Source organism: Puntigrus tetrazona, chromosome 22 (genome assembly GCF_018831695.1).
Source record: "Puntigrus tetrazona isolate hp1 chromosome 22, ASM1883169v1, whole genome shotgun sequence".
NCBI classification, from domain to species: domain Eukaryota; kingdom Metazoa; phylum Chordata; class Actinopteri; order Cypriniformes; family Cyprinidae; genus Puntigrus; species Puntigrus tetrazona.
In genome coordinates, this window is record NC_056720.1 from 8,828,976 (window position 1) to 8,841,475 (window position 12,500).

At 41.5% G+C, this 12,500-nt stretch overlaps 1 protein-coding gene across 1 annotated transcript in view; it reads left to right on the plus strand.

Moving 5' to 3' along the window:
* si:dkey-121a11.3 (uncharacterized protein KIAA1614) overlaps positions 1-12,500 on the plus strand; it is an 18,147-nt gene that overhangs the window by 66 nt on the left and 5,581 nt on the right. The window contains exons 1-6 of the mRNA XM_043223774.1: positions 1-530; positions 3,552-4,457; positions 6,158-6,227; positions 7,413-7,553; positions 9,056-10,236; positions 11,641-11,773. The exon at positions 1-530 is cut by the window's left edge and continues 66 nt beyond it. Coding sequence (XP_043079709.1) covers positions 3,587-4,457; positions 6,158-6,227; positions 7,413-7,553; positions 9,056-10,236; positions 11,641-11,773 — 2,396 coding nt within the window. The 5' untranslated portion in view covers positions 1-530; positions 3,552-3,586. The remainder of the gene's footprint in view (positions 531-3,551; positions 4,458-6,157; positions 6,228-7,412; positions 7,554-9,055; positions 10,237-11,640; positions 11,774-12,500) is intronic.

A 12,500-nucleotide genomic window follows, 5' to 3' on the forward strand; every position in this document is an offset into this window, starting at 1 on the left:
GCTGGAGGCGCGCGCGAACCGACAGAGGAATTTCCTCGGCAGCCGGAACGCGTGAACTTCCTCTCCTCTGCATCTTAGAATTCTTCCATCAATTTTCCACCCAAATTCTAGTATAGAGTTACGCCCCTCCCCGTCGGGGGGGCGGGGCCGCGCTGGCCGCTCCGCCAATAGGAACGTCCCGCAGGTCGGTTTCGCTCGAAGGTGGTCGCGCGCGTCTCCATAGCAACGCGGCGACAGCGGCCGAGCGTCCGCGGCGCGCGGGGACGAGAGCCGGCGCTTTCCAACGCGGCTGCGGAGCTTGGCCAGATGTGAAGCGGGAGTGCGCCGAGCACGCCAGAGCTGGCCAAAACAGCTGGAGGAAGAGAGAGAGAGAGAGAGATTTGGGACGCTCAAAACTGAAAGCGAAGCAGAAACTAGAGCAAGATGGGATTTGGCCGGCCGCTTGTGTTTCTGCTGACTCGAACGTGACTTCAGAAATCTTGAAGGGACTTTCTAAGCGCACGTGTGGCTGCAGCGGAGCGGCGAAGGAGGTGAGGTGTCTGAAGGAGATGTGTATTGACTTTTTCCCCCCCTCTTGTGTCGGACGCAATGCTTTCGTGCTCTTTTAAAGCTGTTTGTCGAGCTTTCGCGGACACCTGTGCCATGGCTTTTCTCGAGCCGTTAAATAAATGCGGGATGAGAGAAGCGGCCAGCAGCGGACGGTGGCGTGGGAATGGGTTTAGGCTGCAGAGCTGCAGAAATCAAGAAAGAGTGACATTCACTTTGACTCATTCCTCTGAAATGGTCTCATTTCCTGTAGCTTTCCCATCACCGACAGAGCGCGCTGGAAGCAGCACACGGAAAATGGGAAACAGAGGTCATGCAAATCTATAGCGAATACTTCTAAATAGTGTTTGTTTTGAAGGTTTACTGCGTGCTATTTAATTAGGTGCCCTTTGTGAGCATGTTTTAATTCGTTTATGCACTCTAAAAAGCCATGGAACAAACTTATTGAAACTTCTAGAGTTAACGTAGCACTATTTCTAGACTCTAAGGCCTTTGATTGGCCAGGTATTGTTTGTTTAGTCGTTTAAAAATGCACCTGACAAAGTGAATATTGCTATTGCTATTCTAAGGCATTTCATTGACTGGTTTATTTTTTACAAATTATTTACAAAGCAATGGAACAAAAAGCAAACATGCTTCACTCCAGCCTCAACAAACTGGCTAGAATTATTAGAATTATTCTATATTCTACGTATTTCTGTGCTTGTCGTGGATGTGTTTAAAGTGAATGTTTCTGTATTCGTGATTATTTCGGCCTATGAGTTGAGTGCGTTTCAGAGTGCCTGTTTTGAGCATAACTGTATTTATTTTAAAAATAAGGAAGAAAATCATTAACTTGTTCTGCTTGACTCTACGGCAGGCCCTTTCAGTTTGTCCTTGTGAGGATATTAATGATAAAAACAATCATCCCGCATCGTACTTTTAAATATATTTTTAAAAGTGGACATATGAAGTACACTCTTTTTAAAACTTTGAAAACGGCGTGCTGGTGTTTTAAAGCGATTAAAACGGTTCCAAATGTTCTCTAATAACGTCTGTGTTCCGATGGAATAATGCGTCCAAGCGTGAAGTACCTGGAGCTCCAGGAAGGTGTCCTAATGAAGAGAGCGCCAATTAAATCAAATTAATCTTCCAGAAAACGCACTCATTTGTGCGCCGACCTCAGAGCAGGCGTACTTTTCTGTTCTCGTCCTAAATAATGGCTGTCAGATGCTAAGTGTGCAACCTGACCTAACGGCGCCGAAGCGTATTAATTAAAAGTTAAAATGACACTGTGCTTTGTGAAATGATGATTGGGGGTTTAAAAGCAGGACAGCGCTGTTAAGCCAAAAGCTAAAAGTAGGATAATGTGTCGCCCAAGCCCTACATTATTCTCAGAACAGGTTAGTGTGTTATTAGCGGTTACTGTTGAAACTGTTTGTTCTACATCAGTGGCGTTAGTAGCTGGCAGAGCCCGTAAAACTTCATCATTGCTTTCGCTCAGCCTCGGGGAAGATCCGGTTTCAATGCCACGATGACATACTAGCAGTTGTTTGTGACTAAAAGGCATTTTTTTTAAGATTCTGCGGTCAAGTCCTGGCCAGAGCTGTTGGGAAAGAACCAAAGATGCCTTCTCGTCAACAAAAAGCGATTTATCAAAACTTGAGTTAAGTGAATAACGTGCTTTTCACTGGTCTGTGGTTACTAATGGCCTCAAAAAGACGGCTTGTAAATGCCAAATACAGTATATCACGCTGTAAGTGATACTGGCCTGTTTGCACACAAGTATTTCCTTCAATTCGTGGTGAACCGAGCTCAAAAAAATGCTAAATCTATCACTGCATTTTTTGCATATTTGTAATGACTTTTTTTTAAAAAGTTAAAAATGTGTAAAAATCGTAAAAAAAAAAGTATTATAAAAAAGATTATATTGAGAAGTGACTTGTTTTTAGATGATGTATCTTTTTTTTTTTTACGCATTTAAATAATAAACATTGAAATCAAGGGCAAAGAGACAAAACACATTCATATTCAAAACAATCTGTGAAAGCAATAACAAGTGCGATAGAGAGCAGCGATTTATCATTTATCCAATCGATAAAGAAAAAAAATATTCAACGCATGTTGTAGCAATGCTTCTTAAATATCTGGTTTATAAGAAAAAACTAAACTGGAGGGCTTTAAGTCTTTTATTTCATAAACAAAACACTCACACTGAAAAAAATGATACACAATGTTACTAAACGATGATGATACTACCTTTATTTTAGCTAGATTATGTTAATCAACTAAATTTGTGTATTGAAATTTAGCCAAAACAAATCGATTGCAACCACTTACCTTAAAAAATAGTCAAATTCAATAAAAAAAAAAATTTCAGTGTACTTTAATCATGTAAACATTGTTTCATTGAAGGGGTCATGTGACACAATCTTTAGGTTTTCCCTTGCTTTGTAGCGTTCAACTTGAAGTATTCTTTCTAAAACGCATCCGCCCCTTACTAAAATCACAGATTCACATAACAACGTCCAAATATTTACGCAAAGAAAAAAGGCGTAACTTCCAATATTATTATATAATATTATTGCCTCCGTCACCTTGTTGAGAAGACACTGTGTGTTTCCAGATATGCTTGCGGTATTCAGCCAATCACATACACTGGATGGCTGGCCAATCAGAACACACATTGCTTCTCGGCTTTATAAAAATCCTTGCAGATAGGATCAACAATTATGTTTATGTATTATAAACAGTGTAAACATTGCATGGTTAGACTTTATTTTGACTTTCCACTTTAGACATTCTACTAACTATAAGTGCCTTTGTTACTTCATGCCAACTAATTCCCATACTTTTTGTGTTTTAGTGCATTACACCAAAAACACAATATAGTGTTGTTTTTAGCACCACATTATGACCCCTTAAAATTACAATGAAGTTACGAACAAATGTGCTTAAGCGTGTTTTCACGAGAAGCTCTCTTATTAGCGGATGAGCCCTAACTTGTTTCTGTCCATCCCCTTTAGCCACCATAATGCTCCACTGACCCTCTGATCGGACCATGGAGGACGCGGTGACCTCTGAAGATGCTGAACCCCTGCCTGCCACCTCCCGAAATGTCAGCATCCACCTCAGGGAGCCCGAGGATGAGTGTCCTTCGAGCACAAGCCCGGAGCCCAGCAGCCCGTCCTCGTCTGCTAATCAGCAAACTCAAGGCTCTGCTGTATCAGCGCTGCAGACCAAGGTCAAGGCTCTCTCCGAGCGCAGAGTCGCCTGGAAAGAACCTGGAAGTAAGAACCAGGACAGTCGAGTGGTTCCCGGGACCTTCATGCTGGGATACGCCCTCACGGACGCTTGGGGCTCCAGCAGCAGCGACGAGGACGGGGAACCTCGCAAGCCCCTGATGTTCACCGCTGGAAACCCCAAGCCTCAGGCGGAACCCGAGTACGATCCCGTCTCTTCCCAAACTTTGCTGGCAATTCCACGCGGCCTCGGAGAAGGAGCGAGCCTGGAGAACCTCTCAAACGACGCTTGCGGCGGTCGACGCGATGCTCCCACGTCGGATAAACCGTGGATGCCTCCCAAGTGTTTCTGGAGGTCCATCAGAGCGGAGATGCCGGTCCTGAACGGGAGCGTTCCTGTGGGGAAAGACGGAGGAACCGCGGGACACAAAATGGGCCACAGGTTTCCAAGGGAACTGCAAAGGTCTGACAGCCTGGAGAGTCACCTACGCAGGTACAGTCACGGCGAGGCGGGACAGTCTGCACTCTGGCGGGCCGACAGCCTGGAGAGCATGTGCAGCAGTGGAAGCTCGCTGTCCCTGGCCGAGAGGGTGGAGATGAACCGAGGTCTTCTCAAACAGATGCTGCAGAAAGCCCAGAACAAAGAGCATGTGCTAAGGATAGAGGAGCCGGCACACATTGGTGGTAGAGGTAAGGAGGTCCGTTACAGTGGGTCATTGACATTGACCAATCATGAATACACAATTTAGACTTGCAATGACTGTGACACACCTCTTCTGCGATGAACATGTTTAATTTCTGAATTACAATACATTTTGATATTTCGGGAGAGGGGGTCATTAAATCAAGAAAAAAAAAAGAAAAAAGAAGACGTATATAATAATTTTAAGAAAAAAAAATGTCTTAATGTGTTTTAATAATTTATACATTTTTGTATTTTTGAACTTTTTTCCTTACTAAATCACTCATTAATAACATTTTTCTTTTATTTTTTACAAAACTGGTTGACTCTCATTACGTAATAACAATAAATGAAAAATGTTTGACATTCTCATTTGTAAAATTCTAAAAGAAACGGAAAAAGTCACGAGCTCCAACCAAAATGCGGGAAAAAAATTAAGCATAAAACAGGAAGTGACATCACTGAGGACCCATACAGAAACCCATGACTGCGTGTAAATGTCATGTGATATGACTCCCCAAAAAAATAAATAAAATGTAATATATATAATATTGTTAATAAACAACTATAAATATATATATATATATATATATATATATATATATATATATATATATATATTTTTTTTTTTTTTTTTTTAAACAGGGCCTCATTGGAATTTATTATCATTAATTTTTGTATAACAAATAATCATGATTAAGATGTGTAAGATATTACTAATTGGTATCAGATATTGACACCATAGGACAGTTTCAGAGTAATTAAATTGAAATATATTTTAAAAATGCTCTAAAAATCTATTTTTAACATGAATACCAAAATAACTATGTATCTTGAAAAATATATATTTTATTAAAAAATAATGATTAAGATGTGTATGTTACTAGATGGCGATTCTCACACACACACACACACACACACACACATACATATATATATATATATATATATATATATATATATATATATATATATATATATAAATCAAACAAAAAGAGCACATTTTTTAGTACCTAGCATATACGTTTCAAACACTACTTGAAATCGTCTGTCTTGTTTTCGAAAGCTGAGATGTAATTGTCCTTATCTGATGTAACATAATGTACGATATAAAGCGTAGCAGCACTAATCCGAGGTTATCAGACAGGTGTTAAACGCAGTTAGCGCATGTTTGATGAGATGACATTGTTTCCTTTAGCTCGTTTATGGATTACGCGCAACGAGTGCACACGACCTCCCTAATGAAGCAGAGGTCATACAGACGAGAGATCTGGATAATCCAGATATGAAGGGACAGAAGGATAAGAATGAGAATTACACCGATTAAAAAGTACGCAGAGGAACAGTGTAAAAGCTGGGAGATGTGAAAACAGAGACAGAGTGACGCTTCGGTTGTTTTGCTCACTTTTGAAGCACCAGATGTTGACACAAACACGACGACCTTGTCAAGTGAAATAAAACGGGCTTTTTTGAGCTGTCAGGCTCGAGCAGATGAAGCAGTAGTGAAACCTAGATAGTGGATAACCTAGAGTTTTGTTTGTGATCTAAAGCAGGGAAAAAGAAGTACAATAATAATAATAATAATATTAATTTTAATAAATGATTACAGTTTAAGTTAATCATTTTTTTCATTTATTTTTCACATTTGATTTAATATTAAGCCGGTATTAATTAGGAAAACTTAATGTCTCTGTGTCTATTTCCGCAGGTCCCTGTGGCCTAAATGATAGTGATTGGGATTCTGGGATTTCGCTCCAAGGTAGTGAACACAGCCAAAGGTGGGCAGCACAGATTGATGCTCTCACATTACTCGCTTACATACAGCATGTGTATTTAGCTTCTCACAGTGCTGATTATTAGAGCTTCCTAAGACTCTCAAAAGTAGTGTTCGTTAATTCCTCATAAAAAAAAAAAAAAAGCATTGGCACGAAAGTGGAATGTGAGCTCAGGAGAAAACAGCTGCTGATGCTTTTCATACACCGAGGAGCTAGATCATATCATCGGCTCTTCCTGCCTCTCCTTTAAACTCCACCTAAGAGCTGAATAACAAAGGAAATAGCTGAGCTTTTTCCTCCAAACTAATAAAGATGCCACAAATCCTTAAAAAAAACAAAAACACGTCAGGAACTTTAGGAACTTTACGTAAACCATGCATTAACACCGGGACACAACCGTGATCTTTATGTAGATTTATTTTATTTTAAAAACAAGTAGATTTATTTTTTAAAACTATATAAAACATTAAAAACGTGATGAAAACGTGCATTCTTGTGATAATTTCATAAGCATTAAGTGTTTATTTGGTGAATGAATAAAAATAAAAATAAAAAAGATATGAATGAAAATAAACTATATGCTAATATGAAATACATATATAATACTCATTTTACTATTATTTGACTTTTTTCTTTTACATTACATACTAAACATAGTTAAAATGATGAAATAATGAGACTTAATTTCAATTCCTTACATGTGCATTCTATAATTAGTGCACTTGATGTATTAAGTTTGGAATTGAATTAAATATGAATTGATAGGCAAAAAAGCAAATTATCAAACAGTATGTCCAGTTTTTGTGACGGACAGGTTGAACTGGCCGAAAATGAAAATTTCATTAAAAAACTAATATTATTAAGAATATATTACGTTACACACTAAACTAAAGTTAAAGTTTTATTTTGAATAATATTAGTGTATAGTCGGGAGTTATTCTGATTTACGCCGGTTTTATAAGCACTTTTATTTTTGTGGTACCACCATGTTACTGTTTTAAAGCAATATTCAAGCCTTTGATCACGTAAACATATGCATAAGCCCATCTAGTGCATCATAATCAGGTACAAACCCCGCACACACTCAGCGTCCGTCAGCCTAATTAGTGATGACGGCCTGCTCTACTTAATCCCCCCACTCCGCACAGGAGCTGACGTGTTTCTTTCTCTGTCTCTCTCTCTCCACAGGGCCTTTGTGTTGGGCGACGACCTTCCGCTGAGCCCTCGCCACGAGCAGGCCAAACGACTGCTGGAGAGAGCGCGTATGAAGGCCCGGTCCAACCCTCTCAAAGCCGACCACACCATCCTACCCGTCCAGAGGGACAACCCGTAAGTATTCCCGCTCTCTAGTCCTTGGCTTGCTGGGGTTTCGGCTGGGGGGTTGGGGTTTTGAGGCTTAGGCATCATGGGAAGGGAGGGCGACTACACGGCTCTCTTCATATCAAAACAAGGAAGCCTTCGACCTGCTCGCGCTTGAGGATCTGTGTGGGGGGTGTAGATTATAAACTGTATTTTTCGGTGCTGGACTGAGCAGTCTTTTGAAGGGGGAAGGGGAAATCTCTTTTTTAGAAGCAACAGGTGCTTTCTTTTTAAGTCTGGCATGTTATATAAAGACATTAAACGAGGTCGTAACTGCTGTGTATTTGCATGCGACTAGTATTATAGCTCTAGCATCAAAGAAAACAAAGATGCACGTACAGCGCTGGCTGCGAAACAGCAGGAAGCGGTATTTAAACTTCTAAACTAAGTACGCTCATCCAAACTCTTCTGTTATATAAGACTACCTGAATTATACAACGCGTACACACGGCTGGTGCCTCTAAATCCCGCTTCCCCGTCCAACGCTCTGTTCTCTACCTCAGCACTTTCACACAAAGACAGATGGGCGAGCCGCCCCAAACGCCTGTCTCCTTGTTTGGTATGAAGACAAGCGGCGTGCATTGCATGGCAGCATCCGGAACAGATTAGGGCAATTTTAAATGTCACAACACAACCTGGCATGCACTGAGAACAGAGATCTTTTTTTACACTTTATACAAAAATGCACAGAAATAATAACAGTAGTATTTAAAAAAGAATACATAACAAAAGTTATTGTTAATAAAACATTAGATATGAGATTTTTACTGTACTTGGTGCATCAAGTAATTACAATTTAATTCAATTTAATGGCTTAGATTAAAAATAATAATAATAATTAGTAACTGATATATTAAAAGTCTCCCTTTTTATTAAAATTAAATGGAAGCTTTGATGAAACTGCTTTGCTGTGCTGCTCTGCTACACCTGTCATGTCTGCCAGCTGTTACTTTCCTTCTCCCTAATTCCCTCCCTGCTTCTCCCTTTTGGGGAAAACAGCTCAGTGATGTTGAGCACACTTCTGTCAGCTAGCTCGGGTTAAATTTAACACTTAACTGCCTCTCTTGAGATTGAATGTTTAAGTCGAACTAGCAGCTGTAAAGTCCCATAGGCTTCAGAACAGTGCACAAGCTTAATGGGCATAAAAAAACTCCCAGTGAACAATGACACACCTGTAGATTACCATCCATGGACTTTAAGCAAGCAGATATTGAAAGGCAGTTTTGCTTTTCTCATGTTTAACAAAAAGCGTATAATGTCTGGCATGCTAAAGACGACCTTTCTTAAAGGAGTAAAAAATTATGTCAGGAATGTGCACAGAGGAGCCGAAGAAGAAGGAAATTTTCCTCAGGAATCTGCCCATGTCTCCATGCTGAGAGATAGTCTGTCGGCTGCTTGGCATGCATCCGTTTCTTCGCGTATCTAAGAGCTCAGGAATGCAACTCATTTCATATATGTGCATTTGTGTACAGGGAGCTGTTGTCCTGGGTTGGTGTACCCTTACACCAGGCTCCTCTTGCGGGGAAGGAGGGCGTGGCGGTAATCTCCGGAAACCTCAGCGACTCCTCTAGTGGCGACTCAGCAGGTGGGACCCGCCGGAGACACGGACAGTCCCCAACCCGCGTGCGTTTTGAAGATGAATCAGAAAAGGACGCTGAGGTGCGCTACCTGGAGCGGCTACGCCAGCGGCGCAGGGCTGGAGAAAGAGCACAGGGGCTACTGGTGTCCAAACCCACCTTGTCGTCTTACATCAACGGACAAGCAGAGACAGGACATGGCTCGCATGATTCAATATTCTGGAAGCCGAAAGCCAAGAAGAGCTTGCTGAACGGCAAAGGTCCGGAATCAGCAAACAGGCAGTGCAACTCTTGTGGGACCTTTCTAAATGAACCCCACGGTCCAAGCTTGAACTCAAACACTCTGTCTTTACCTAATGGGGAAGCCGAAGGGAAGAAGATACCGTGTTGGGTTGCTCCCACCCTTCCCAACAGGCTCATCCGGATCGAACAGATTAAAGAGACGTACATTGGGACGAGTCCTGCTATCGTCCACAGTGATGGGACGCACTGCAGTCCTGTGGATACCGTGAGCGGTAGGGGAACTTTCCAGAAGCTAAAGAAGAAGGTCCGGAAACAAGAGAGCAAGCAGGAACCCTTGTACGTCAATGGTCTGAGGGCTCCAACACCTCCGGATTGCAACAGCGGAACTCAAATATGTCTCTCGAATGGACTAGCATTGCCACTCAACCCCTACGCCACGGATCCACTTGGACAGAGAATCCCAGTCGCTGGCGGCTCTATATCCAGCAAGGGACCTGTAGCACCTCCATTGCCCCCCAAAGGAGAACCATCCGGCTCCCACCTTCCTCAGCCAACCCCTCCACCTCTCCAACCCAAAAAATCAGCCCTGAAATCCAGCTCAAAGAACCGCTCGAACGGTCAGCGGAGCGTCACACTCATGTCTTCGCCGGAGTACCACCTGGACTCCATAGAGGCAGGGGGAGCTGTGGAGAGCTGCCTTCAGGAACAGGCTTCCTCTGGACTGGGTTATTGGGAAGACAAATCTACAATGGTCACCTCTGGACCCATACTAAGGACGAGCCCAGTTCCCGGTGCTCGAAACTCACCCATACAAGGGGAAGAAAGGCTAACAGGTTAGTTTAACTACATAGGCTAATAACAGTAGTAAGGTTTATCCAAAGCAACTTACAGTATACCAGGGATGTCCAGATCTGCTCCCAGAGGCCCAACGTCCTCCACAGTTTAGCTCCAACTTGCTTTTAAATGGATAGATCACATTAAAATGAAAATTCTGACATTAAGTCACCCTCATGACTTTCCAAACCCATTATCTTCAGAACACAAATTAAGCTATTTTGATGAAATAGAGAGCTTTCTGACCCTCCATAGACAGCAAAGCAACTGACACGTTCAAGGCCCAGAAAGGCAGTAAGGACATCATTAAAATAGTACACGTGACATCAGGTGTTCAACTGCTTTGTTACGAAGATACGAGAATACTTTTTGTGCACAAAAAAACCATTAGCAATTTTTTCTATTCCAGTCGGTGTCTGCCGCCGTTCACAAAAGTACCACAATGTCAATATTTTTGTATTCTTGCATCTACTTAAAATTAGTTGAACCACTGATGTCACATGGACAGTTTTAACGATGTCCTTGCTTCCTTTTTGCGCATTTAACGTGGAAGTTGCAAAGTCTATGGAGAGTCAGAAAGTTCTCGGATTTAATCAAAAATATATTAATTAGTGTTCCGAAGTGGGTTTGTAACGACACGAGGGGGAGCGATTAACAGTTAATTGTCAGAACTATCTCTTTAAAGGTAGGGTAAGTGATTTCTGGTTGCCAATGTTTATATTTAAAATCACCAAACCAAACAGACCCCTACCCTAAAAGTGCTCGCCCCTATTTTGATAGCTCCGCCTCCTCCAAGAGACAATCCCGCTAAAGAAACACCGGGTGTCCAGATTTGGCACAATGGTGATACGACTCAAACCAGCAGCCTTCAGGACGATAAACAATGGCATAAAGTCTGCATTTGTAAAGCACTACTAGCACCAGATACGCGTAATGCATATTTGAGCACACTACAAAGGATAAAGCTAATATTTGGCACGTGAGGGTTAGATTTCAAACGCACGCCTACGTAATCAAATCTAAAAGTTAATCAAAGCTTTTCCCAGAATCAAGCGCCACTTCCAGGTAGACCTGTGAGCCCTGCTCCAGTCAGCAAGGTGACACCTTTGGGTGAGCACACTCTTCACTGCGCTCCCGTCCCGCTGGGGATTGTCCAGATCAGCAGATCCACACTGTAATGTCGGTGTAATCCCACGGCGGGCCGGGTGCTAGAGCGATCAGCCGTCTTTTTCCACCTCCTTCAACAGTTTCCCATCTTGTGTGACGCTGCTTGGAAAGGCATTTTGTCACATGTGTTTCAGTTACGTAATGTTATTAAACACGATCGAGATTCATCGTGATGTTTAACGATTTACATCCGTTATCCTACAATATGCACAGCCGTGTTTTTCATTCTCGTCTAGATGTGGAACAGAGTGCAGGATCTGATGCAACATCCAGCAGTGCTGAATCAACTCAGGCTCGTCTCAGTGACGGACACGTCAGAGGGCCAATCAGACCAGTGCATCACAGAGCCACGAGCCCAAACCTCGCACAGTGAGTAAAGAGGGAAAGAAAGACAGAAAGAGAGGGTGGAAATATGCTACGTCCGTACCCACACCTACCATAATCCCCCCTTTTTTTGGTAAGCACTTTAACAAAAGCGTTGGTGTATCCTAGACCCATTTAATCGATCCATTTAGGATTACCGTGCTTTTGGGAAACGCAGCCCAGATCGTTTACTAAAATGTACAATCCTTTCTTTGAATGTAATTTCCGGGGGCCACAATCATACGGATTGCTTTGGCACTTAAGGCTCAAAGTAGGTCAGAGGAGATGTGGGCCAGGCTTCATGAGGACTACATGCTTGTCTACAGCGACACTGCCACCTACTGACTGAGAGTCGTAATTGCATGAAGACCTCACAAAAGTTTCAGTATATATGCATATATTTTTTAATTATGTATATAAACAAAAACAATTCTGGACGCGATGAATCATGATTAATCGTTTGACAGACTAAAATTAGTGATAGGCAATGATTAATCGCATCCAAAATAAAAGTGATGTGTGGCCAATATAATATTCTATAACATTTGGGGGTGTGCTGTATATTATATTATATAAAAACATAATATATAAGCTTTTTTTAAATATATACATGTGTTTGTTTATATATATATATATATATATATATATATATATATATATATATATATATATATATATATATATATATATATATATATATACACACACACACATATATATAAATATTTAACTT